The sequence below is a fragment of the Phoca vitulina genome, unplaced genomic scaffold (assembly GCF_004348235.1).
Source record: "Phoca vitulina isolate PV1807 unplaced genomic scaffold, GSC_HSeal_1.0 scaffold22, whole genome shotgun sequence".
NCBI classification, from domain to species: Eukaryota; Metazoa; Chordata; class Mammalia; order Carnivora; family Phocidae; genus Phoca; species Phoca vitulina.
The window spans coordinates 32574690-32600897 of NW_022589725.1; the positions used below are offsets into that span (position 1 = coordinate 32574690).

The following is a 26208-nucleotide window of genomic DNA, read 5'->3' on the forward strand; positions in this document are numbered from 1 at the left end:
GCCTCTCTATTGTTGCTCATTTTGGAATGCAGATTTCCTTCCCTAAAACTTTGTTCTAGATGTGACCCGCTCTGGTGCTTTGTGATCCTTCAATGGCATTAAAAACACAGTAAATGTGTATCATAAAACTTTTTTAAAGTAATAATAGATTATGTAAATACTGTAAGCCAACTCATTACCATTTATGGTCAGTGATTACCACACTATTGAGACTATTGTTCCCTAGAGAAAATAAAACCTGAAAGTCCGAGCCTGTAATGCTGCAGCTGAAACACTTAAATTCTAAGTCCCCAAAAAGCTAATACCCACAGGAATGGGAGACAGTTACCTGGCAGAGTTGAGGAATAGTTGACACTCTATAGGCTCATGCGGGGTTTGTTTTTATTTTTGTTGGTGTTTTTGTTTTGCCAAAAAGTAATTCTCAGTTTGCAATACTGAAAGAAAAAGATAGCACTTTTTCTCTCTTCCTTGTTTTTTAGAAAGAGTGTATATTAATTTGAGTGTTTGCATTAGCCTGGAATGGGGTTGTTTTCTTTCAGATCATCTCCAAAATTCTGCGTTACTAAAATATGAAAATGAAGCTAGGAAGCAATTACTTTAAATTTGACACCCCCAAAATTTTATGCATTGTATGCTTTAACCATTGCTGGGTAAAATAAAATACACCTCTTTAAAGTTCCATTTGTATTTGTAGCTATTCCTGGTCAACCAGCAGGTTTGTCCACTTGCTGGACTTCACACAGAATGAACTGGCCCTGTGTGTTGATGCCAGGCCAGTCTACAGGTTCCCCAGGAAAGACTGGATCCAGCCTCATCAGACCGATGTCCCTCCAGTGGGAATTATTTTGGTTGGAATGCACGTGGAAGACACAAAAGAGGTTGAGATCTTGAATTCCAACATAGGCAGTGTTTCCGTAAGATATAGTCTTTAATCTTTAGCTCCGAAGTGTTTGAATTCTTGAATAGAGTTATTTTTAGCGAAGGACTGATGGATATTTTGTCAGCTAAAACCGGATAAAGCTATTAGAAATCCTCAGCACAGACCAGCTCATCTTTTAGCCAGAGAAGCTCCTGAGTTTATCTAGAGCAGACCCAAGCCCTGTGCAGACAGTACTTACAGCGGTCTTACTGATCACTTGTTGTCCAGCCCTGGAAGCGCCGGGCTGGTATAACAACCACCGTGTAAAAACATACTGTCGAAGTAGGTGGGTCATGAATTTCTCTAATCTGGGTTTAAATCTTGGCCCGTCATTCAACACAGTGTTGGTAAGTGTGTCTTCAGTGTCATGCTGAGTGCTATGTGAAACTTAAGATAAAAATCCACACGTCCAGTTGCTATTCCCAACAAGCTTTTGGTTCTGTAGAGCAGACTAAGCAGACAGGACATAACTAGAAGGCAGTTCCATACAATGAAGGATGCTGTCTATATAGTGAGTGCTAGCAAAAGTCAGGGATAAGAAAGAGCCCTGAGTGAGCTAGTCAGAGAGGGGCCAGACAAGCGTGAGATGAGCTAGTCTAAGGGAGCCCAGACATCAAATTGGAAAAGGACAAAGGTTATGTGACCAGACAGGTGTCATGAAGCAACTGGCACACGGGGCTGGAGGGTGGGGGAGATGCAGTGGCAGCAAGGTACATTGTCGGCAGAGAATTTAGAAACAACAGCCAAAACCTGTCTGCTTTCTTCTATCACTATTCCTAAGAATGGCAAAGGTAAACTCCTCCCTGGCAGGAGGCTCTTCCCACCGCAACACCGCACGCACAGCCTGCCTCGGTACACCGGCATCCTGAGTGTCTGCGTCTGCTGACTCCCACTAGCGTGCCGGCGTTCTAGAGGAGCTACAGAAACATTGAGCCGTGGTCCCTGTTCCGGGTGTACCACCTGGTTCAGGGAGTCAGACTAAAGGCAGTCTAAGCTTGGAGACCCCGCGCTTGCAGGCGGGCTCTGTTGGTCCAGCATAGTATTTACCTTCTTTTGAATTAATGGCCACATTTGTAAATTTGAGAGATGTCCTATGAAAATAAACCTTGCGATGGTGGATTTCTGTCTTCTGTTGAACACTAGGAAGATCAGCATCACTGAGAACCACAGTGGGAGCTGTGAGTGACTAGCCCTTTGCTGGAAGCGTGGCCCCAAGCCTTCCACAGTCCCACCCCACCAGCCCCCACCATGGGCGCTTGCTCCTGCCCCTGCCACCCCCACTGCTGCTCTCCCACTTCTGTGCTTTCCCGCGGCCGGCACAAGCTCAGTCTCCTGGCTGGTTTGGGGCCTCAGGTTTCTTCCTTCACCAATAGCATCAGCCCATGGCTGCCAGGCTAACCCTCTCGAAAACACGGCTTTCAGGAAACCAGCCATAGCTCAGAAATCTGAAAGGTTTATCATTATTTTCTCATCAGAGTTTTATATCAAATTTTATTTCCCATTACAGTTGCCCCTTGAACAACAGGTTTGAACTGTGCGGGTCCACTTATATGTGGCTTTCTATCAGTACATATGGTATTGTAAATGTATTTTCTCTTCCTTATGATTTTCTTAATGATTTTTTTTCTTTTCTCTAGCTTACTTTATTGTAAAAATACAGTATATAATACGTATGCAAAATGTGTGCTAACCAACTATGTTATCAGTAAGGCTTCAGGTCAACAGTAGGCTATTAGTAGTTAAGTTCGGGGACAGTCAAAAGTTATGTATGGGGGCACCTAGATGGCACAGTCGGTTAAGTGTCCTACTCTTGCTGTCGACTCAGGTCGTGATCTCAGTCTGCTTGAGATTCTCTTTCCCTCTCTCTCTGCCCTCCCACTCATGCATTCTCTTTCTCTCTCTCTTTCTCAAATAAATAAATCTTTAAAAATAAATAAATAAAAGTTATGTATGGAGTTTTGACTGTATTGGGGGGTGGGGTCAGTGCCCATAATGCCTGTGTTCTTCAGGAGTCACCTGTACTATCGTATCACCACCAACAGCAACCCCTATCTGGCCAAATTATCTCCTTGCTGGTCCCCACACCCCTCTTAACCTGGCATTTCCTGTCACCTTTGCCTGTGCCGCTCCTGCTTGAAGTGTTATCTCCCCTCTGTCTAAATGCTGCCTGGTCGAGGGTCCTCCTCACCATTCCTAATTGTCTGCCTGCGCACTGGTTCTGAGCTCCCCTTTACATCTCTAAAATTGGCTCACCAGTGGTGGGCTTATCTTCCCCTTCTTAAGAGCAGGTGTTATTGTGGGAATCGAGTGGCGGCAAGATAAAGCCTTTCAGAAAAAATTAGGACCCAGATTTTGCCCAAAAAAAGTATTCATAGGTACTATAAGTGACATAGGCCAGGAGTCTGGAAGGTTTTTGACAGCAGAGCTCAGGAGTGAAGGTCCCAACCCAGGCCTGGCCCACAGGGACTAAGAATCCAAACTCAGAGTCTAGACTAAAGAGGTCAAATGCCCAAGAAGCTGGGGCACTGACAGTGTGACCCAGAGCCCGCAATAGGTCCCAGATCCAGGGGGTCCATTTTTATTTCCTGCCGAGAGTAAAAGCCTGCATCAGAGTAGGGAGATAGCAGGGGAAGAAGGGGGACTGTGCCTGCAGTTGTCTCTCACCCTCCCCTAGGACAGAGCACATCTCCTTTATCCCCATGATATCAGGCACAGGGCTATCAAGTGGATCTAGTAACTTAACCAACTATAGAAGTAGGTGGGTCATGAGTAATTTGTAAATTAGTAATACTTTGCTAATTAATATATTGCTTTAGGAGTTGCTTCATTTTCATTTGGGGGTACATATCAAACATTTCCAACTGTGATCATCTCCTTTAAAGTGGAAATACTGTTTTGTTTTTGATATCCTCTCCAATAGCTTTTTAGAATCATACTTTCCCCAAAATAGACACTTTTTAAAAGGAAGTTACTAGCCAATCTCTTTGGAGGCTAATGGTATGATGACAGACCTAACTAGAAACAGTGACCAAATTGTTAGACTCGGCCGGTCCCCCCAGTATCCTGCAAGTAAGTAATGAAAGCTAAATCCCTCTTCCCACGCCTTCCTGTTCTTACTAAGAATAAAGAAAATTTTATCGTAGTGGGATCTGAATGGAGAAATAATAGTCATTTTTCTGCATTCAGAAATAGAGGACATAACCTATACTTCAGCCAGCAGTTTCCAATTTCTTAGTAGTGACAATTTAAGTAAATTTCACATGAGTTGTGGAGCTCTAACTTTGTTATGATTGACAATATAAAATTAGCCTTTTCTGCTGTTAAGATTATCTAGCATTCCTATCAGTCAGGTGCAATGTGGAATGAGATTGCACAGCTGTAGATTGAACAACATTAAAGTCTTCAAAGGGTTAAAAGTTGCTTCCTCTGATGGATTTAAAACTGCCGCATACACACAAACAAGTTTTTCAGACTGCCCCATTTTACATTTTTGTTGAGGGACAGTCTAGTTGCTGCATTTTTATGTCTAGATTATATTACAGATATATTTCAATAAACCACGAAGAACCACCATAGATTCTAGAAGCAGGCCGTCTGTGCTTAAATAAACATCTCAGGCAGCACCTGTTTTATTTTATAGGCTCTATAATCACAGTGACATTCTGAAAGAAGACCTTGAAGCCTGCGGAACAGCTGTCCTTCACCAGCTTCCGAGACCCTTACCTGGGGGTAACAGCGATGAAAAGCAAGTCAGGTATTAATCGCTGCTGGGGTGCAATGGCTGTTCTTGCTCCAAGATACTTCCAAATGTGAAGGGTCACAGAGTTGCAGACCCCTAGCTCACCTGGTCACCACTGGGGTAGATGCTTATAGTTGTCAGTTTAACTTTTTTACGAACTGTCAATCACAATACATTTACTTCTTTGTGAATGTATTTGTTTCTAACTGTTAATTGGGTATATCCACTCAGTCCTTGCTCATAGCAGTGTTTTGAGGGCTTACTTGGGGAGAGGGAGCACAGGTAGCCTTTGTCTGGCATATTAGCATACCTTGAGAACAACCCAGGATATAATCCAGTATAACCACCTCCTAGAGGGATGAATTCCTCAATGTCCAAGGTCATGCTAGTGACACAGGCCTCCAATCTGTAGGTGTGGTTGCTGGACCAGCAGCATCAACAAGACCTGGGAGCTTGTTAGAAACTCATGTTCTGGGGCGCCTGGGTGGCTCAGTCATTAAGCGTCTGCCTTCGGCTCGGGTCATGATCCCAGGGTCCTGGGATTGAGCCCCGCATCGGGCTCCCTGCTCCGTGGGAGGCCTGCTTCTCCCTCCCACTCCCCCTGCTTGTGTTCCCTCTCTCTCGCTGTCTCTCTCTCTGTCAAATAAATAAATAAAATTAAAAAAAAAAAAGAAAAAGAAACTCGTGTTCTGGGGTGCCTGGGTGGCTCAGTCAGTTAAGCGTCTGCCTTCGGCTCAGGTCATGATCCCAGGGTCCTGGGATCAAGCCCCGCATTGGGCTCCCTGCTCAGTGGGGAGCCTGCTTCTCCCTCTCCATCTGCCTGCCGCTCTGCCTACTTGTGTGCCCTCTCTCTTTCAAATAAATAAATAAAATCTTTTTAAAAAATTTAAAAAAAAAAGAAAGAAACACGTATTCTCAGGCCCCACCTCAGACCCCCTGAATCAGGAATCTGGCGATGGGGTGTGGCCATCTGGATTTTAATAAACTCTTAAGGGAACTCTGCTTCTTCAAGTTTGAGAGCCACCATTCCAAAGATATGCCTTAAATGGCCACAAATCTGAGATGAGAGAAAGAGAGAGTTAATTATTTGCAGGGTCGTTGGCACATATGAACCATACGTAACGCCTGTACATTTTTCCTTAAGTCAGTCGGATCCATTCCATACCCTCTACCCACCTTTTAGGAAATCTGGGTTTCTGTTCATGGCCTCAAAAGTTTTGTGACATTGAGCTGCTTGCTGAGTTCATAGAACTACAAATGTGTAATGTGTGTAATGGTTTGTCCAGTAATGTCATCTGGTAGGTGTCTAATTCATGTGGCATAAATGTTGCCAGTGTTCTAGCTTTGATTTGTATTTTGGGGATTGACTGTATTTCCTCTTATAAAAAAAAGTCCTACCATTTACTAGCAGAGAACAGATTATTACTCAGGCCTGGTCAGCAGATGGGTGTCTGTGAAAGCCCATCTGCAAGGACCTTGTGTGGCTGAGAGCACGGGAGGGGCTCTTGGGATCTGGTTATCTTACCTCCAACATCATTTTCTCTACCTTTAATGTGCCATGTGTGCTGTTTTATGTTCATTACTTTTCTTTAGAGTAGAATTCAGCCTAAGTCTGATCCCATCAAGGCATGAGAAGTCAGGATAATGGTCACTAAAAGGGCCTTATCACAAAAAAACTTGGCCAGTCAAATGGTTCCATTTCACAGACCGCAATGAGCTTCACAAGTCCTAAGTGTGTTTACTTTACCCTTTGCATCTCCACTAGTGATCCCCAAACTATGGAAAATGTTGGAAATGACTCCTAGCCAGTAGCTTTTCAACCTAAAGCAGTAAAGGCAAAAAAATCCTCTTCCATGTATTTACCATGTGAAATAAAAAACAGCAGTCTTAAAATACTCCTTTACAAGGTGGTGGAAGAAGCTGCCTGGGAGGAGTCTTTCTGCACTCTATAGGTCGTTGGGTGCTTGTGTGTCGTGAGGCTCTTTGAGCCATGTTTGTTTCTTTCTCACTGCCTTTTATATCTGTTGATATACTATTCGACATAAACCACAGTTGTGGCATGTGGCATAGGAAGCATATATGCATTTATAATTCTCTGTGCAAACTGACTTGTTAGACTAAATGATTCATTGTTTGACTCTCTTAACCTAGGCTGCCAAACTGTGACTGTGGGTGAGAAGATATAATATCTACATCTACTAGACTAACGTTTGTTATAGTTTCTCAACATGCATGATAGAGCATTGATTTCCATTATGAAAGGTTGCATTTTACACAACTATTGATCTACAGTTGTGTATAAATCAGCCTTCCCTAAGAAATGATCCTTCTTTATGACCAACACAAATTTTAAAATTAATATCTGGAGCCTTCAAGACTGTTTGGTTACCACAGTCATTTTTTAAAGCCAGATAAAGAAGTCAGGAATGGTTACTAATGTCAGTGTTATGTTCTGTTACAATTAGAATTGTCCCATGTACTGTGAGTGGGGATAGTGTGTAACACACACTGATTGTCACTGCTTCGCTCTCTAGCCTTGGAAAAAGTGCCAAGTGTTTATAGAACCTATGAGAGACAAGTAGTCAGGTCTTTAAATACATGTTCTTTCTAACTGTTTTAACCATGGCATCTGGTTCCCCCCTGCCTTCCTTGCTCTAACCACCCCCCTACACCCCTCAACACCTGGTAGTTATTGCTGGGTACTCCCCTAAGTGAAATATTCCTGCCTTCTTGGTGATCTCCCCTGGACCAAACTAGTCAGTTTGATGAACCATTCCAGAAACACAGATTTGGAGAAAATGATTTGCTTTTGTTCCTCAATTGCTAATGATTCTGACGTCATAGAAGTCTGAGCCAGCAGAGTGGGAAGCCTCTAGCAAGTTAAGAACTCCTTAAAGCCCGTTGAATAGAGCCATATTTGGTGTGGCCAAAGTCCTGCTTGTGCCCCTGACCAAACCATGGCAATCTGTCTCTTTAATCTCATCTGTAGAATAGGATACCTGCCCCATAACCTACTCTAAAAGCTAATGTGAAGACTTCCAAATTCCTGCTCATAAAATGAAGCATTTTAAAAGAAAAAAGAACAAGACCATTACTATCATCGTTATTGATTTTTGTTATATCACGGATTAAGTGTTCAAAGACCTTCATTTGGAAGAAAGGCTTTTTACTAGGTAGAGGACCAAGTCACTATTTTAAACAATTAACTACTAAAATATGATTCATGTCATTGGGGGTACTTGATAAAAAAGTTTGTTCATCATTGCCTTTGGGAAAACATATTTTAGGATAAAAACGATTAATTAATAAGTAATTTTATCTTATATGATGAGCCATCATGAGACTATCATTTTTTTTTCCAGGTGCAACTAATTAATTGTCTCTCAAATACGGTTTCCCAATTCTGCTCTCAAACTCATGCTGAAAAATTGAGTCAGCTTTATATTGTTTGGATTACAATATGTAAAAACCTCTTTATTTTATTCTGCCTGTATTCAGAATAAAAGCAAGATGTTTATTAATTTTTCTGCATTTAAAACTTTGATCAAATTACCAATCTGTTGTAAATCAGTTGTGGTTAGGAAGCACGGGTACATTTGTGTAAAGTGCAGTTTTCTGACTGGAAACCATTCCAAATATATGAAATTAATTATAGATTTGAGTCTCTTCTTTTGTTATATTTTTAGCTAGAGTATATGACGCCAAACTTTGTTTTCTCTCTGTGGCACCGATGTTACAAATCTTCCAATGAAAGTGGACAAAAGAGAAAAAACTTTTTTAAGGCCTTTGTACTGCTTTGCAAATTTTCTGATTTGGTGTATTTATGTAGAACCATGGGCAACACTTCATGCAAAGACAGCCATGGCTCTTGCCCTCCCTGCCCAGTCGATCCTGAAATAAATCTGCAGAAAAGCCTATTTTTGTGCTTTAAGTGTTCGCTTAGCTGTACCGAAGTCACAGATTCTAGATGCTGTAACTCCTTCAGTAGTTCATTTGCTACTTGGCCCCATGCAAGTCGATTAATGGTTTTGGCCTTTTGTGAAGTTTGTACAGTAATTGTGGGAAACCTTAGCTAGTTCTTCATCCCAGGACCCAAAGGATGGTTATAGTTGGTGGGGATATCAGTGGCCAGAGTCTTGCCTTGGCTTTGCCTCTGCAGAAATCGTGTGTATCAATCACCTGAGAGACTGGTCTCTGATCATTCAATCCATCCCAACTAATTTAATTAATGTAATTCATTCTAATTCAGCTTGTTTTCAAGTTTAATTCAACCTAACTAAACATGCTTTCAGACTAGAAACACAATTGATTTACTCATTATAAGAAATACAACAGCTGAATAGACTAGAATTTGCTCATGTCCTGTGAGTGCATTTTCCCAGTAGGGAAATCTATTGTGAAACTAAATGCAGATGGATGTTCCTTCATGTATATAAGAATCAGAACAAAGGAATTGAGTGGCATTATGACTTCAGTGAAGTCTGGAAGAAACCAACAAATTCAAGTTACTGAAGGGGCTGTCTGCCAAACTAGCCAGAAACTTTGGAATCATTCTGGGAAGTTTTTAAAGCTTTAAGTTCAAGGATCCCCATGACACATCCTACTTTATGCAAGTCTTGGTTAAGTCAAGCAAAGATTTTAACAATAAAGCTGCATTAAAGAATGTACATCTTCTGAATTGTATATAGACTTACTTTTTTCCCCATTTTATTACAAAAATTTCCAAACATGCAGAAAAATAAAGGGACTGTACAGTGAGCATCCATCCCTATATCTACCACTCAGATCTACCATTGACATGTTATTACATACCCATATCTGTCTGTCTTTCCATCCTTCCACCCGTCTCTCAATCTCAATCTCTTATTTTGATGCATTTACAAGTAATTACAGACATTAATACACTGGGTTTTTTTAACTTTTTACTTTGAAATTTTAAAAAATTCACAAAAGCAAATATAACAACATAATGAAATCCCATGATTTATAACCACGATCCACCAATTGTCAACATTTTTTTAGTCTTGTGTTATCTCTTTTTCTCCCCCACACTTTTTTCTTGAGTCATTTAAAACAGATAACATATTTCATTTACAAATACAAATACTTACCTAACAGATAAGCATTTAATACATTACTGTTTAACAAGATTCATTATCTAATACCTATTCTTTGCCAGTTCGCCTTGATTGTCTCAAAGTCTTTTTACATTTTATTTGTTTGAAAAAGGATCCAAATGATGTTACCCATAAACTGGTGGTTTAATCCAGATACAAGATTATACTCCATTATATGTTTAAAAAAAAAAAAAAGAAGAAGAAGATAGCAGGAGGGGAAGAATGAAGGGGGGCAAATCGGAGGGGGAGACGAACCATGAGAGACGATGGACTCTGAAAAACAAACAGGGTTCTAGAGGGGAGGGGGATGGGGGGATTGGTTAGCCCGGTGATGGGTATTAAGGAGGGCACATACTGCATGGAGCGCTGGGTGTTATACGCAAACAATGAATCATGGATCACTACATCAAAAACTAATGATGTAATGTGTGGTGATTAACATAACGTAATAAAAAAAAAAAGATTATACTCCAGACCAGTTATTTTGGCAAGACAACATCGTGGTACTGGTCCTTCTGTTACACGTCCACAGGCAGCACGGGATGGCTGGTTGTCCCACTTTTAGTGGTGCTAAGACTGATCTGTAGGTTCAAGCATTGGCACACTGATGCCTTTAGTATGACGTTTACCACTATGTAATTTTCACAAAATTACCATTTCTTGGATGCATTCATTAATTTGGACTTACAGAATGGTGACTAATTCATTCATTTGTTGTGCATTTATTAGTTGGAAGAACTTTGCCCATCAACTTCTTGGTAATCCTGAAATGCATTTTTTTGACCACAAAGGTGGGATAAATGATTCTGTCCCTTTACTTACCAATTATCAGAATGAGTTGTTGCCCTAGCAGCCTCCAAAGGTTTGTTGGCTGGTTGGTTTATATTATTAATTATGGTAAAACACACACAGCAAAAGTTACCATCTTAACCACTTTTTTAAAGATTTTATTTATTTGAGAGCAAGAGAGAGAGAAAGAGCATGAGTGGGGGGAGGGGCAGGGGGAGGGGCAGAGGGAGAGGCAGACCCCCCCCCCCCCCCCCCCCCCCCCCCCAGTTGAGCAGGGAGCTCTGTGCAGGGCTTGATCCCAGGATGCTGGGATCATGACCTGAGCTGAAGGCAGATGCTTAACTGAGCCACCCAGGCGCCCCCCGTCTTAACCATTTTCAAGTGTTCAGTAGCATTGAGGATATTCATGTTGTTGGGCACCAGATCCCCAGAACTTTTTCATCTTACAAAACTGAAACTCTACACCCATTAATCAACTCTCCATTTCTCTCTCCCTCCAAGTCCCTGGCAAGCACCATTCTGCTCTGTTTCTATGAATTTGACCATTTTAGGTACCTTATGTAAATCGAATCATCCAGTGTTTGCCTTTTTGTAACTAGCTTATTTAACTTAGCATAATGTCCTTAAGATTTATGCATGTTGCAGCATGTGGCAAGACTTGCTTCCTTTTTTAAGGCTGAATCCAAAGGTTTTTATTCTTTTAAAAGCTTCCTTACTTTTTTTGTTATTTATTTTTTAAATGAACTCATGATTTTCATGTATCTGCTGTGTGTCAGTCCATTGTGGTCATTATTCTTTTTGGTGTTCAAAATGTCTCATCTTGGGGCAGTGGGATCCCCTTCATGATAGCCTCTGAGGCCTTTAGACACCACTCAGTAGTCTCTGAGAGCTTCCTCTGTGATACCAAGGTGTTCCACGCTCATCTTGTCCGTCTCCTACCCCAGAGGTATACTACATGCCATGGTCTGGGCATATAATTTAGGCTCACTTTTGAACTCTTTCCTAATATTATCTTAATGCTTTTTAATTACAAGTAGACCATAGTAAGAGTATAACAAGGATGAACAAGTATAACAAGGATAACAAAGAGTAAACAAGGATAAGAGTTGTTGAGAATAAAATGTGATCAGTTTCTTTTAACCACACGTAAGAGGAGCCTGACCATCTATGCTGTGATTTGAAACCATGGCTACGTATTAGAACCACTCTGTGAGCCTTAAAAAAATCCTAACGCCAGGCCACACCCCAGTCCAGTTTTATTAGATCCTTTAGGAGTGGCACCAGACACCTAGGTTTTGCAAATCTCCCCAGGTGGTTCCAGTAGGCAATCAAAGTTGAGAATGCTCATTTAGCAAGTGCACTCATAACCAAAATAAATTAAAAAAAAAAAAAAAAGATACCTGGACTCTGGAAATTACCTTACTCCCGAATATACTAGGTTCCAGACTTTTCTGGATAAACTGTCCTTTGTTAACTTGATTGTGGCACCTCTAAAAATGAAGGAATCTCCTAGGTAACACAGTACACTTTTTGTTTGCACTTCAGGCAGTCTTTAATGTGTCTCCCCTTTCTGTTTTATAGATCTGAACAAGCACCAGCAGCAGCCTTATTGAGGGCACACTTGGATCAGCATGTTGCCACGTTGCAAGAACATGATAATTCTATCAAAGAAGAGGTAGCTAAGCCATCTGAAGTTTTCCCAGTCAAAAACATGAACCAGACAACAAGGGTCAGTAATATTTATTTTTTAAAAAATAAGTTTCAAGTTTATGCAAATGATTATTTGAGGAAATAGTGACATTCTTTACAATGGTTAAAATATTTGAAAAAAAATGTTACATAGTAAGTGAGGTTTTGTGATTTGTTTGCACTTCAGGCCTTTTGCACAGAGTTTTGTGTAGAAATCTCAACTCCCTCCATACAGTTAATTCAGATCCTAGAGGTAACCTATTTAAACATAACAATCAACATTTTTTAAGGAACTTAGAAGCATCTTGTAGCATTCTGGTTTTCTTTCTCCACTCCATATAAAAACACTGAAAAGTCATAAATGTTAATTCAGCAAATATGTATTGATCCACCTCTGTACGCAGGTACTAGCCCAGATCCATTGGAGAGAAAGAAAGAAAGAAAGAAAAACATGGCATCTCCTTCTGGGGAATGGCATAGTGGAATGTGTGCAATAAGAAAATAGCAAAGGATATGGGCCTTCAGAAGAAGGAGCCAAGCCATTTGGAGATAGAATGAGGGCAGACTTTACAGGGGAGGGAGTAGAAAGATGTGAGGTGACCCTTAAAAGAGAGACAGAATTTTGACAGGCTAAGAGTGCAGGGAGGGCATCAGGCAGGCGATGGCAGGGGCAACAGGGAAGGGCTGTTGGGAGCCAAAGAACAGACCCCGGAAGTAGAGCTGAGCTCCGGTCCTCCTGGCTGGAGGGTGGGCTCCAGGCTGGGGGTGGTGGGCGAGAAGGTCCAGGGTGTCATGGGCCCTGTGCGCAGCATCTGTCCAGCCCAAGTAGGGAGTTTGTGTTTGGTTTAGCAGACCCGGAAAGCCCTGAGAGCTTTTTAAGCAAGGAGGCACCCGAGGGAGAGTGTGAAGATGCTGAACAGATGGAGCAGATCCTTAAGGAGAGCAAGGGAGGACCCAGAAGGCCAGGTCTAGAGCGTGCCTAGTAGAGTCTTCATGATTCTCTAGAAGGCCATCTATTCAGAGAGATGGCGCTTCTTCTAAGTTTAATGTCTTGTCAGTGTGTCTTATTTCAAAGTGTGTTTTCTCATCTTTATCCGTAATGTAGGGTTTTCTGGCTTTGATCCTTTTTAAGTTTGTATTTGTATCATGTTCAAAGTTCAAGGATTTGACATGTGCCCCTCCTGGAGGCAAGCCTTGCCACCTCAGCACCGAAGTCACACACAACTGTCACTGTGTGGTCAAGTCTCTGCCATCACTCCCTTCCCCAAGCCTTTCAGAGCACCTTCAGTGCTTCCCAAGCCCCCCTTCCTTGCCTCTTTAATTAAAAAGAGGAGAAAGATTTTTTTAACATTTCAAACATATACACGTAGAATGATGTAATGAACAATCCCATGCCTGCCCAAGTTCATGTGTGTTGTTACCATTGCACCAGATTTGTTTCAGACTTCACCTTCTGCTTCCTTCTCCCCCCGACCCTGCCATCACCCTACCCCTCCTCACCCTCCTCTTACCTGCTTCCTTCAGAAATCACCTAGTGCAGTTATAGATACAGCCCCCATGTGCCTCTCACGGGTCCGGTTTCTCTTTTCACAGATAACCTGGAATGTATCCTTCTCACACACATTTGCATTTTACTGCATTTTATGTGATTCAATAAATAAAGAACGATATTCTTTAGGAAAAACAGAACCTGTGTTTCTTAGGTCCATTCCATATCTGTTGATAAATGTAGTTCTTAAGAAGGATTTTGTTCTCAGGTTTTGTTGTCCATTTTATTCAGTACTATTTTATAACAACATTGTTTCCCATTCATTCCATTCACTGCAAGTACTTCGCATCTCAGCCACATCAAGGGTGAAAGATCTACTGCCCTTTCCTATCTAATCATCTTGTTATTTAAGTTGTTTATAGTAGAACATATATTCCAAGTTCCAGATTACCAATTCACTCATAATTTTTCAAATAATAACTCCAGTATTAATGGGAAGAGGGCTGCCTGATTAAGAATTTAGGAATCAAATTATATTCTGCCTCCCCTAGTAGGCTTTTTGTTCCTTTTTAAATCATCATGATTTCATCTTCGTAACAATCATAAAAGCTACCAACAAATTAATGACGAAGTCTGTCCTTAAAAGTAGAAGTAAGTGGGCAGTTTCTGTTAGTTTAGGACTGAAGAAATGCACAGCCCTAAAGAACCGTGTTACCAAAATGACACAAGCAAGACAATGCTTTTGTGGGTTCTAGAACTGCTTTGGTTTACACAATCATCCTGTCACAATGAGCAAAATCAAGTGTCTTTGAGTTATTTCTCTGCATTGAAACAATATAGGGGCGCCTGTGTAGCTCAGTCAGTTAAGCGTCTGCCTTCGGCTCAGGTCATGATCCGAGCCCCACATCAGGCTCCCTGCTTAGCAGGAAGCCTGCTTCTCCCTCTCCCTCCCCCTGCTTGTGTTCCCTCTCTCGCTGTCTCTCTCTGTCAAATAAATAAATAAAATCTTTAAAAAAAAAAAAAGAAAGAAACAATATATATATTTAGTAAATAGTATGGGTTAAATATTTCTCCATAGATAAAAATCATAAAACTAAGGGTTTTCAAAATTTAAGAAAGCTAGAAATTACTAGAAATTCTACTAGAATTTACTAAATTCTACTAGAATTTACTAAATTCTACTAGAATTTACTAAATTCTACTAGAAATTACTTGGTGAAGAATCTAACGAAGCTCAGAAATATTTACTTTGATCTCTTGGGTAAATGGCTAATCAAACAGCCACATGTAAATGATGTTTACCTGTGGGTCCCTTTGCTGTCAGCTGGAGTCAATCCCGTCTCTTGAGTAAATACATCATTAAAGCCGCCGAAACTCGGATTATGTCCCCTCGAGACCAGATAAGATCCACAGCACCTGCATAACCTATTAGGTAATTACATAATTGAGCTGCATGCTTTTAAATCAGAAAAATTTGTAATTACTTTATGTGGAAAAAAAAATGAGTTGGGTGCCTCATTAAAACACTAAGTGCCTTAATACTCCTTTTCTCCTACGTGATGTCTCTTTCTGCCCGGGAGAACTTCTCCAGGCAAAGCAGAGTGGCTTGCTGGTGTCACCCACAGAGTAGGTCAGTCCTGTCCCTCACCACACATACACTGCCAGAGAGACATGTGATTGGTCACAGAAATCCCTTCACCTCTCCCTAAATGATGGACTGGTTTTTTGATCTTATCTCTTGAATACTCATTTGCTGGCTCATATGAATACTTTCCCATTTCTTTTAATTGCTACATAGATAAAAATCCCCTTTCCTTCTCCTTTCCCCTTCCCCTCCTATAACTTAGATATAACTTAAGAGCATTTTGCTTTAAGCTGTGAAAAATTACTTCTGGTGTGCAAGAGGAAGGTTCTTGAGGAAGGTCAGTTAAACTTGTGTATTAGGAAAAAATGTCACCTGCTGTCTACAGCCATAATTCTCTTGCTTTTTTGTATCTGCATTAATAGCACTGATTTAGGTATATAGAAGAGAATTTAGTTTTACTAAATGCTTTCACGTTCACTTTCTGTTTATATTTGTACCACCCATCACAGAAATCGGACTCTTTTGTGGGTAGCATGTCTTAAAAAAAGAAAAAAACCTCCAAATTTGGAATATTAAGGTAAACAAAAAGAATAAAAGAAAATTGTCTATTGGCATTGCAGAGTGTAGTTTTTAGTATTTAATATACTGACAAGCATGGGCTGTACTTTTGTGTACAAAGCTGCTTTTTTTCCCCACTTGTCACAAGTGGGCTTCCCTTCATATCATCCCATGTTCTTCTCCATCATTTCAAATGGCTGTACGGAGACCCTCGTATGGATATCCAGTCTCTTTAAACACACTCCTGTTGTTGAAGTTTGTTTTTAATTGTTCCTCTAGTAAAAAAAATTTCAGAGAACATCTGGGCTATTCAATTTTTACAGCTGTCCATGCTGTTTCCTTACGATGAATTTCTAGATGTGGAATTATCAGGTCAGAAGGTACATACGTGCATCTCTCAACGCTGTAGCTATGCACCAGTATATCTCACTCTGGAAGGGTCATCAGTTATGAGGAACGAATGAAAATATCATTTCCTTGAGCTTTTAATAAAACTGGATACTATTGACTTTTTTTTTTGAACACCAAGACTGAGAAGTACAAATGACATCCAATTTTTTTTATTCATTTGACCTTTATATTACAATTGAGGTCAAATTTTCCCCTGCCTTTTTGTTAGCCATTTGTATTTCTTCTTTAATAATTTGCAGGTTCATGTTCTTTGCTCATTTTTCTATTAGGTAAGTAATTTTTTTCTTATTGACTTGTAAGAATTTTTTTTTTCTAGAAATTGGTACAATTTGTTACAATATTTTGAGCAGTTTGATTTTCTCCTCTCATTTCTTAAAATGGTGTTTTGGACATAATGTCTTTTCCAGTAATACGTTCATCTATCTATCTATGCATGTGAATATCACAATTGATTGTTTCTGGGTATAAAGTAAGAGATGATTCTTGGGGTTCTAGACTTAGCAGGATCCATATTTAAACTGAACTTTGAGAAAAATTCTAGTAGATTGAACGAATAACTCCAGGTGTCCTGCTGATTATAATTCATGGGATGATTTATCTTTCATGAGAGCTGAAATGTGGAGATATCACCATCAGTCATTCTGCAAACAGTGTGTGCCTTGGCATTGAATTTCCCTTTCTCCTGGCTCCGGGGAGGGCAGAAAAGTGAGAGACTAGTTTGTTGGTATTGACTTAAACATCAGACTGCTGAGAGCAGTGAGACAGTCTCCATCCCCCTCCTGGGCTCAAAATGTATGAAATCAAAGAGAGCCTTTATTAGCTAACAGATAAGTTGAAACCCAAGCATAGTCCATTCATAAGCACCATCAGGAGGCCGGTAGGAAAAGTTGTTGTCTGGTGGCATTTGTCACATACGAGAGCTCCAATTTGCAGAGCTCATTCAGTCCCAGCGTGAGCTGTGTAAAGCAGCTGTTCACTCTTCTCTGGGCTTTTGTTCCTGTGCAGGTATGGGTTAGTGTTGTAGCCTCGGGCCGCAAGCTCCTTCAAGTTGGGGGCTTCCTTAAAAATCCATCTTTCTAAAAGGTCTGCTAACAATACAGCTTGGGAATGTATTACAGATGTTTCTCCCGACTCTACCAAAGTTGTTTTTGACTTAAAACTTTCTGATTATTCCTTGTCTGAGGCTGACGTTTCTTTCTGCCCTGCTTATCATTATTCCCTGCTTGTTAGGGCCTTATATTGTGGATTCTTTTACGGATGACCCACTGGGCACATCTGCTGCTCTCTGTTGGCTCCATGGTCCAGTAAAGCCAAGCCAGCCATTCTCATGTAGTAATTGGACCTTCTACCAAAATCCTTACAGATAGAAAAAACTCATCTTTGAGAAATTATCTATAGAATTATCTTAGAAGATGAGTCCTTTTATCAATGTCCCTATCAAAAAAGTACGAGAAATCCTAGAGATAGGAGTATTGAGTAGTGAAGATCATTTATCTTCATTTATGAAATATACAAAATAAAGACCTGCAGTATGCTCACCACTCTACTTACCTCACCCCAGTAAAAAAAAAAAAAGGGTGGGGGGTGCTCAGCGTAGAACTGGTGGCAGGGCTGGTATCAGTATCAAGCATAGAAAGACTTATTAGACATTTGCAGTATTATTATAGCATTTTATTTTGAGGCCCAGTTGGAACCCAGCTAAAGCAAAAGAGGGTCTCGTATGAAAAGGGATGCACAGAGCAGTGAGATAAATTGTGTGTCATCATTGAGGGCCTAATGAGAAGTAATCTGAGTCACTGGCAACCCCAGTTTCCGTTGTCTGCAAATTCTGCAGCACAAAGTGCAGGAAGCTGCAACAGTTCTTAAACAATTTTATTCTTAAGATATGTGTGGAGACAGAGGCCATTGTAATGAAGTCATGCCAAGAAATTATTAGTTACAGCTATTGCATAAGATGTGGAAGAAATACATCTTTGAGGGTCTTCCAGATGTTTGGATTATTTTAACTATCAGAAAAAGAAAACTACAGCTTTCATTACAGAATCTGGGCCAGTTCTTTTTGTTCATATTCTAAAATGCTTTTCACATAGCCAGGATTATTGGGCACACAGAATTGGAGCTTAACTCTCTGTGGGAAGAGACTAGATCAGGATGGGTAGAGATCTAGAAATGAGACATGCCAGGATGGTCCAGAGACCATACTGACAGTTGAGAGATGGCAGTTCAAGGACGTGGTCCTACTCTTCATACCTCTTCCTGGACAGATTCTGGAAGCAGTTGCAGTGCAGTGGTCCATGTAGGCAGCTGGGATTGGGGCACTCTGACAGCCAGGGACAGGAACCAGCCCTGGCCTGAGCTTCAGAGGCAGGACTTTATACCCGAACCCTAGTCTGCAGGGATACTGTGCAGATCATCCCAATATAGAGTTACCGCAATTGGAATAAGATCCAGGACTAATTTAAACAAATGAAGGAAAAGCACCTGGTTACTAGAAGTGAACCACAGACAGGTCTTGGCTGCAAGTCTAACTTGATGCCAGGTCCCTTGGCCAAGGAAACTAGAACTCCTTAAATCCCCTCTAATCAGTTGCTGCAGCGCCTAGGATGGGCATGAGTCCAAGAGGCCAGCCGGTCCTAGGGAGGGCAGAAGGCAAGAGCCTTGCAAGGATGTCAAGGCCCACGGCAGTGACCTCAAAGTATGTTCCAGGCCAAACTCAACAAGGCTAGATCTTCCATATTCTGCCTCAGTGAGGCAGATATGTCAGGACATCTTCACCTTCTTTTGTATTAATCACAAGGAAAGATTATTGTCTTCCCTCTTCTTCCCCAGATAATTATGGTGTTACCCCTTTGTGCTTAGACTAAAGATGACCCGTGAGGCTTTGTCCCTGTCCCACTCTTCATATTAACTTGTAGAATCTCATGTTTGTTTCCAACAGGTTGGGTTGGACCCTGCCCTGTATTTATTCCTGTCATCAGATACCAGTGATAGGTCAGCACCACCACCTAGGTTTTCTCTGCCAAAAGCCTGGGCAAATCACCACTTACAAGTAGGAAGTGAACGAGAAACGTACACTCTGGAAGGAGGTTATGTCATCATTGGTTATCTCTTGTTACCAGTGTATTTGTATTTCTCAGGAGGAGATGGACCTGGAAATGAATAGACACGAGTATTAACTTGTCCTGTTAATTGCCACTTGTTCTCTACCTCTCAAGTTGGCCATGATGAAATCTGTGCCCACCTGCCTGCCCACGAGACATGAGGTGATAATGGGTAAAGACAGTTCAGGGCTCTTTGAAAACAGATAGGCAGTGTGGCAGGCCAGTTTCCTAAGCTCCCAGAAGACTGAGGGGCAAAGTGCGGAGTGTCTTTATCCTTGATTGAAGATTATGATTTAGAATAAGGTTAGTTCTCTTTTTGCTTTCGTGTATCCTCCTCAGCCACAAAGTTTTTCTGCAATCTTCTCATTTGGGGAAGTTCACAGGTCATTTCTAGAAGGATGGGGATACCTCAAAGTCACATCCTTCCAGATCTCTCATTCCAAATCAACTGTCTTCATGCCTGAAAAACAGATTCATGCAATGAAAGATAAATCTTGGATAAACCAGCCCAGATTAATGGAGGTGGTCACATCTCATATACATACTTCATGAGTCAGAGAACACTTCTGCATTCCATAAGTCCTCAAAGAAGGTATCACAAGTGCAAGTTGTCGTAAAGAAATTATGCTGGAAAATAATCAGATGTTGTCTCATCCTGAAGACATTTTAATTTCAGTTAAATGTCAGGAAGCAAATTAAATCCCAAGTAAAGCTTAACCTAAAATTACATTTGAAGGCTGGATTTTTGAGACCAAGGGTAATGTGGTTAGAGTTTGTTTTTATTTCTTTGTGCTTTCTTTTAAACACTGTAGGCAACAGCATTATTGAAAAAAGCCCTTACAGAAGAGTGTGACGATAGGTCAGCTATTCACAGTAATGAATCATCTTGCAGCTTGCCGTCTATTCTGAATGACAATAGTGGAATAAAGGAAGCCAGACCCGCTCCGTGGCTCAACAATGTTCGTACAAAGGAACAAGGTAACTATTGCTATAAATTCTGTCCACAGAAAACATGCATTCAGAATCAACACAACACCCTCTTTCTTAAGGTATACCTATAAAATTAAGCTGATTAGAGAATACTTCTGATTTTAATATGCATGATATTTTCTCTGTTTTATACCACCTTTTAGGAAATATATATGTTTTCATTTAGTTTAACAGGAATGGAAGACCTAATCATAGGTCTGCTGTTATGCTGAATTTCCAGTAAGTTTTTTTTTAAGATTTTATTTATTTATTTGAAAGAGAGAGAGAGCACAAGCAGGGGGAGGGGCAGAGGGAGAGGGAGAAGCAGACTGCCTGCTGAGCAGGGACCCCAATGAAGGGCTGGATCCCAGGACACAGGGCTCCATCCCAGGACCCCGAGATCATGACCCGAAGGCAGGCACTTAACTGACTGAGCCACCCAGGCACCCCTCCAATAAGTTTTTATAAGTAATGAAATGTTAGCAAAATGAATCTCTTGGCAGTAGATCATTTTGATCATGTCACAAGGATGAAGGTGATTCCATTACAATGATTCCATAAAATACTGCGAAGTTTTTGATATCACTTAATAAAATTTACTCATAATTTGTAAACATTCTTTTTAATTGTAATGGAACCTTATAAAAGTTTCAACAGATGACTAAGAATCAATGAGTTTATGCCCCCCAAATTTAACAGCCAATTTTTAGTATCCGGAAATTGTGATTATTTTAGTAGTACTGTTAAGGCATGCCAGGAAGCTGCTGTAATGGCATTTCTAAGACAGCCAGGAGTTGCTCAGGATATATGCAGAAGTCAATATATATGCGCAGGATTTGGAGCTCACTTGTGTTTTTTTTGTTTTTTTTTGTTTTTGTTGTTTTTTTTTTTTTTTTAAATATTTTATTTATTTATTTGACAGAGAGACACAGCGAGAGAGGGAACACAAGCAGGGGGAGTGGGAGAGGGAGAAGCAGGCTTCCTGCTGAGCAGGGAGCTCGATGCGGGGCTCGATCCCAGGACCCTGGGATCATGACCTGAGCCGAAGGCAGATGCTTAACGACTGAGCCACCCAGGCGCCTCCTGGAGCTCACTTGTTTTAAGCCCTATTTGAATTTGATAGATGTTGGACTATACTATTTTGCTTGAAGGCAACATAGAGATACCTTAGATTTAGAACACGTTTCCTTTTGGGGCACCTGGGTGGCTCAGTCAGTTAAGTGTCTACCTTGGGCTCAGGTCAGGATCTCCGGGTCCTGGCCCTTGTTGGGCTCCCTGCTTGGCAGGGAGTCTGCTTCTCTCTGTCCCTCTGCCCCTCCCACCCTCCACCTCCCCACCCCTCCTACCTCCCCCACCCCCTGCTCATGCTCTCTCGAGCTCTCTCAAATAAATAAATAATCTTAAAAAAGAATAGGTTTCCTTTTAGAAACAGTACAATTTCAGACAAAAAAATAAACTAACCCACAGAAAGGGACATGGGGAGGCAGTGAAAATAAAAGGAACAGCAGTTTAAAAAAAAAGGCAAACAAAGGTCCACTCCATAAATATATCCTTGAGATACACTTTTATCATCATGTGTTTTGTTTTTAGAAGTTTCCAGTGGCTGTGGAGACGAGAGCAGGGAAGAAAGCATGGCAGCGAAGATCCCGATCACAGGTAAAGTTACGGTCACCTGTGAATTTCAAACAGGATTCAACCTTATCTTATAAGCAGAACCTTCTAGGTTAGTGGTTTGTGGACTCCACTAAGAGCAAGGATATTCAACTGCTGCATGCTGGAGCAGGCGATTAATCATAAGAGCAGAACGTGTGAGCTTACGTTAACATAAACCAAGGTGGAAAATAACCGTGTCTATTGAATTCTTCATAATCATGTCATACATTTACACGTGTGAGCACCCCCATCACACAGCCTTTCAACACCTGCGTTTGGATGACAAGGTCAGTCTCCATGGGGAACACCCAGTCATTATATGGCAAACTACAGATGTTTCTGATGTGAGTCTTTTCTTGCCTGTGATAATTGAATGTGTATCGTTAAAATAAGAGCAGGGGGGAGAAAGTGCCGGACATGAAGTTTGCCTTGTACCTCCAATAACTTAAAACTAACCAAAAATAGGAGGTGGTTAGCTCATCTGATAATTTAACAATTTTAGCAGTAAGGTTTCATCAAGACCTATCGAAATTTCTGCCCATGTATTATGCTTGTTTAGATGGAATCTGAATATCATTGCTTTTTTTAGTTTTAGAATATCAACAGCAGCAATTAGTATTCTGAACAGAGTTCTATTTGTCGTACATCTAAATTTACTAGTATCTTATTTTGTAAAGTGGTGTACTACTTCATTAGAAATTCAAAGGTCTGACTTTAAATATTTATACAAGTAAATACACCATTGCACTGAGGTACTGAGGCATGCATCTGCATATGTGGTAGTTTTGTTGTTTATAAGCAGAAAAGAATGGCTTTCTTTTATGGCAGTACAATTCATGGCCTGATGATTAATTTTTTAAACCCATGTTTCTGTGATGAACTCTGGTTTTGAAAAAGGAGTGTATAGTAGAGCAATTATTGTATATATTCTGCATCAGATAATATTTCACTCCATACAGAGGTATTTCACTTCATACAGAGGTTTTCTTTTCAACATTTTCCCAGTGATATAGTTTATTGCATTTTTATTCTTCATTTTGAGAAAATTCTGTTAGAGTCTCTTCTTTGTTTTCTTTTTATTAATAGAAGTGTAGATGATCCCAAGCTGCAAATAACCAAAAAGTTATTTGGATGCTTTTCCTTTGCAATTTACCTTTGAACGCAGAAGTATCTAATGACCTCTGAACTTATTGCAGTTAAAATGACAAAGACTTATTGGGTGGAAACCAGGAAATGACCCAGTTGCCCATTCTTACTTCTCCAGTATTCTTTCCAGTCATCCCTTGCAAGGAGATGACTCTCCCCCAAATTAATGCAGATGGTATTTTCCATAGACTTTCTTTAGAGTAGAAGAGATAGTTAAGTACTGGACTTTCACATTTTTCTCCTCTTCATGCAGAAAGAGGTGTGATGAGCTTAACAAGGATTATTTGCCATTAGAGTCTTCAAAGAAATTGCTGTTCCAACAACCTGCCGTTGACCCATCAAAGTTGGCAGTTTAAAAAAAAAAAATGCTTTGTGCCTGTTGTATGCCAAAGTAGTAGACATATAAACTAACTTGGGAAATATATAAGGACAAAAAAAACTTTCAAAGCTAGTGACTGAGCATTGCCGGCTCTGTCCTGGCTACCACACTCTCTTCTGTGCTCCCCACCCACCAGAGCTCCCATGAAGTTAATGTTTGAGGGCCTCAGGCACCTTGGCCCTGCTTAATACTGTTGTCACGCATGTCACTGAAGTTACTTTAATCTTAAGTTCTTTTTTTCCCCACTTTTTTGCAAGATATAATTGTCATATAACATGGTCTTAGTTCAACCTCCAAGTTCTTGACCATCATCTTTTTATTAAATCTTTGTGTCTTTTGGCATAATTATTTGGAGATTTGGCCTTTGGTAGAGTTAGGGCAGGTATATCATTTGATTTAAGATAGAGTCTGCCTCTCCCTTCATAATAATTTTGTTGAGGTTTTCCTGTTGTATGAGCTGCATTCCTTCTAGAGTATTCCAAAGAAAAGGAATATTCCTGAGGCTGTCCTCTGGGAGTTGAGGAGATATGGCGGCTGTCCCTGGGCTTTGGCATCAGCTGTCTATGTCAGCTCTTTACTCCCTGCTCTGTTTCTCCATCCCTCTGGGTCTCTCTATTGGGAAAGCAGACAAGATTGTCTTAAAGTTGAAATGAGATTATGTGTGTGGAAGTGCCAAGCATGTACTACACACTTAATATATGAACGCTTCCTCCTGAACTGCACTAGGCACTTGGGACCAAGACCCACCCAAGCCCTGTGCTGCCATAACTCCTCATAGACAGCACTTCCCAGTAGTACCACTAAATTAGTTTCTGCAAGAAATTTCCACTTGAAAAATCAATGGATGGTTTGAATCCAGAAGGATGTTTACCTTATCAAAAAGGAATCTTAAGGAGAGTTTCATGATATTTTAGGAACTTCTAATTAGTCCCATGAAAAAACCATTTAAGAAGAATAGCAGAAGTTGATGAAGTGACTCCTGGTGGTCTCCCTGGTGGAGGCTGCACGGCTCTGCCTGTGAGTGTTCATTTGCCACATGCGTGATATACCCACGGTTGAGGACGTTGCAGGGCACCTGATCACCAGGCAAGTCTTCCCCTGGTGTGCTCTAACAAATGTTGCTGGGCTGGTGCAGCATTTCCCCCCATCTGTTCTATGCAGTACACCCAGAAGATACTTTGAGGAATACGTATTTTGGGACCAAACCCTACATGACCCCTCTTTCCCTTTATAGCCAGCACAGTGTGCTAAGGCATGTTAAAGAACTTTTAGAACTTCCAATAAATGAACCATTTACAAGTGTGAACCTAGAGTTTCAAATAACTTATCTCCTATCTGAAAATGGCTGCCACATACCAACATTTATCAAGTGTAACTGCAGAGTGTAGCTCAGGGGGCCCTGTATGTGAGTGTTGCAAGGAAGAAATTCACAGTTGGGTCATGGAAGAACTTTCTAGCTCTTCATTCCAACAAAAACAAGGTGAGGGTCTTCCAGCTGCTGGCTGGTTGCACCATGGCAGGAACCCGCTCTCTAGAGGGGCACTGTGGAAGGAATTCTTGTTTCCGGGAACGGTGACATTCCTTCAAATGCTGGGAGTCTGTGATTCTCAGTCCATAGCAAAGGAATCAAATGTACCAACATTCTCATTTCTTTTTTTCCATTTGCTTATCATTTCCAAACATAGGTTTTCCTGGCAGAGGGGCTCGTCTTTAACTTATTTGCTGTCACTCTGAAAGGCATCTGCTTTGTTAGTCATCATTTGGGAGAGTGTGAGTTTCATAACTCTGGCTCCCACAATCTGTGCTAGAATTTACACAGAAATCCTTCCATACACACCCATGCACACTCACAGCCTGTATGATCTGCCATTGTTAACACTATCTACTCCTTTTATTAGTCTGTCAATTCACACTAAAGAATCCAGGTACGAATCAAAGATTAATTGGAATGTCTATGAATGTGTGGTTTTCTGTGTATAATAAATAATATATTATGTGCATGTATGCTACACCTTTACTTGGGCTGCATCCTAGAAATACCAGGACAGCAAAAGCCTGCGACCCTGCCTTCACTAAGTCTCCCTCCTGTCCAATCCTCATAACAGCCCGGTGGGGTAAACATCAGTAACTAATTCTACAGACAGTCCAACAGAAACCTAGAAAGGTTAAGATTCCTGTTCAAGGCCAGGTAGCTAGTGTATTGGGTCTTGAACTCAAACTTCAAGATTTAAGCTTTGACCTTCCATTCCACCAACCCTTCCCCTTTCATTTGACAGGAGAGACACCCGCGTCAGGATGTCTGGATCGGTGAAATGTCAGTGTGTATCCCCACAAAAGATGAGCTCTGCAAGGATGCTTTGAGAGCTATGATGAACAAAGCCACACCTTTCCTTTCCCTTGTGTCAGGCCTAGAGAGGTGGGTGGCTTGCAAGGATTTCCAAGTGCAGACTGTACCAGAAGTTTGCCCTTCATAAAGAGGGGCAAACCTGAGTGCAGTTAGGCCTGAGACCACATGCAAGTAGTAGGCTATTCAGGTCAGTGTTTCCCTGAAACACTTAGGCCAGGATTAAGGCAATACTTACCTAGCTGATGAGAGAAAGTACCCCTCTGAACGACTTCTACCCCCAAGTAAAATTTCCCACATTGGCAATTCTATTTGTATTC

General features: G+C 40.9%; 1 protein-coding gene across 3 annotated transcripts in view; it reads left to right on the forward strand.

Moving 5' to 3' along the window:
* KIZ (kizuna centrosomal protein) overlaps positions 1-26208 on the forward strand; it is a 130207-nt gene that overhangs the window by 78851 nt on the left and 25148 nt on the right. For 2 of the 3 annotated variants that reach the window (XM_032419309.1, XM_032419311.1), the window contains exons 7-10: positions 4560-4673; positions 12146-12293; positions 20210-20375; positions 21957-22022. In XM_032419309.1, the coding sequence (XP_032275200.1) occupies positions 4560-4673; positions 12146-12293; positions 20210-20375; positions 21957-22022 (494 nt within the window). The remainder of the gene's footprint in view (positions 1-4559; positions 4674-12145; positions 12294-20209; positions 20376-21956; positions 22023-26208) is intronic. The other variant, XM_032419310.1, reaches the window with a different exon arrangement.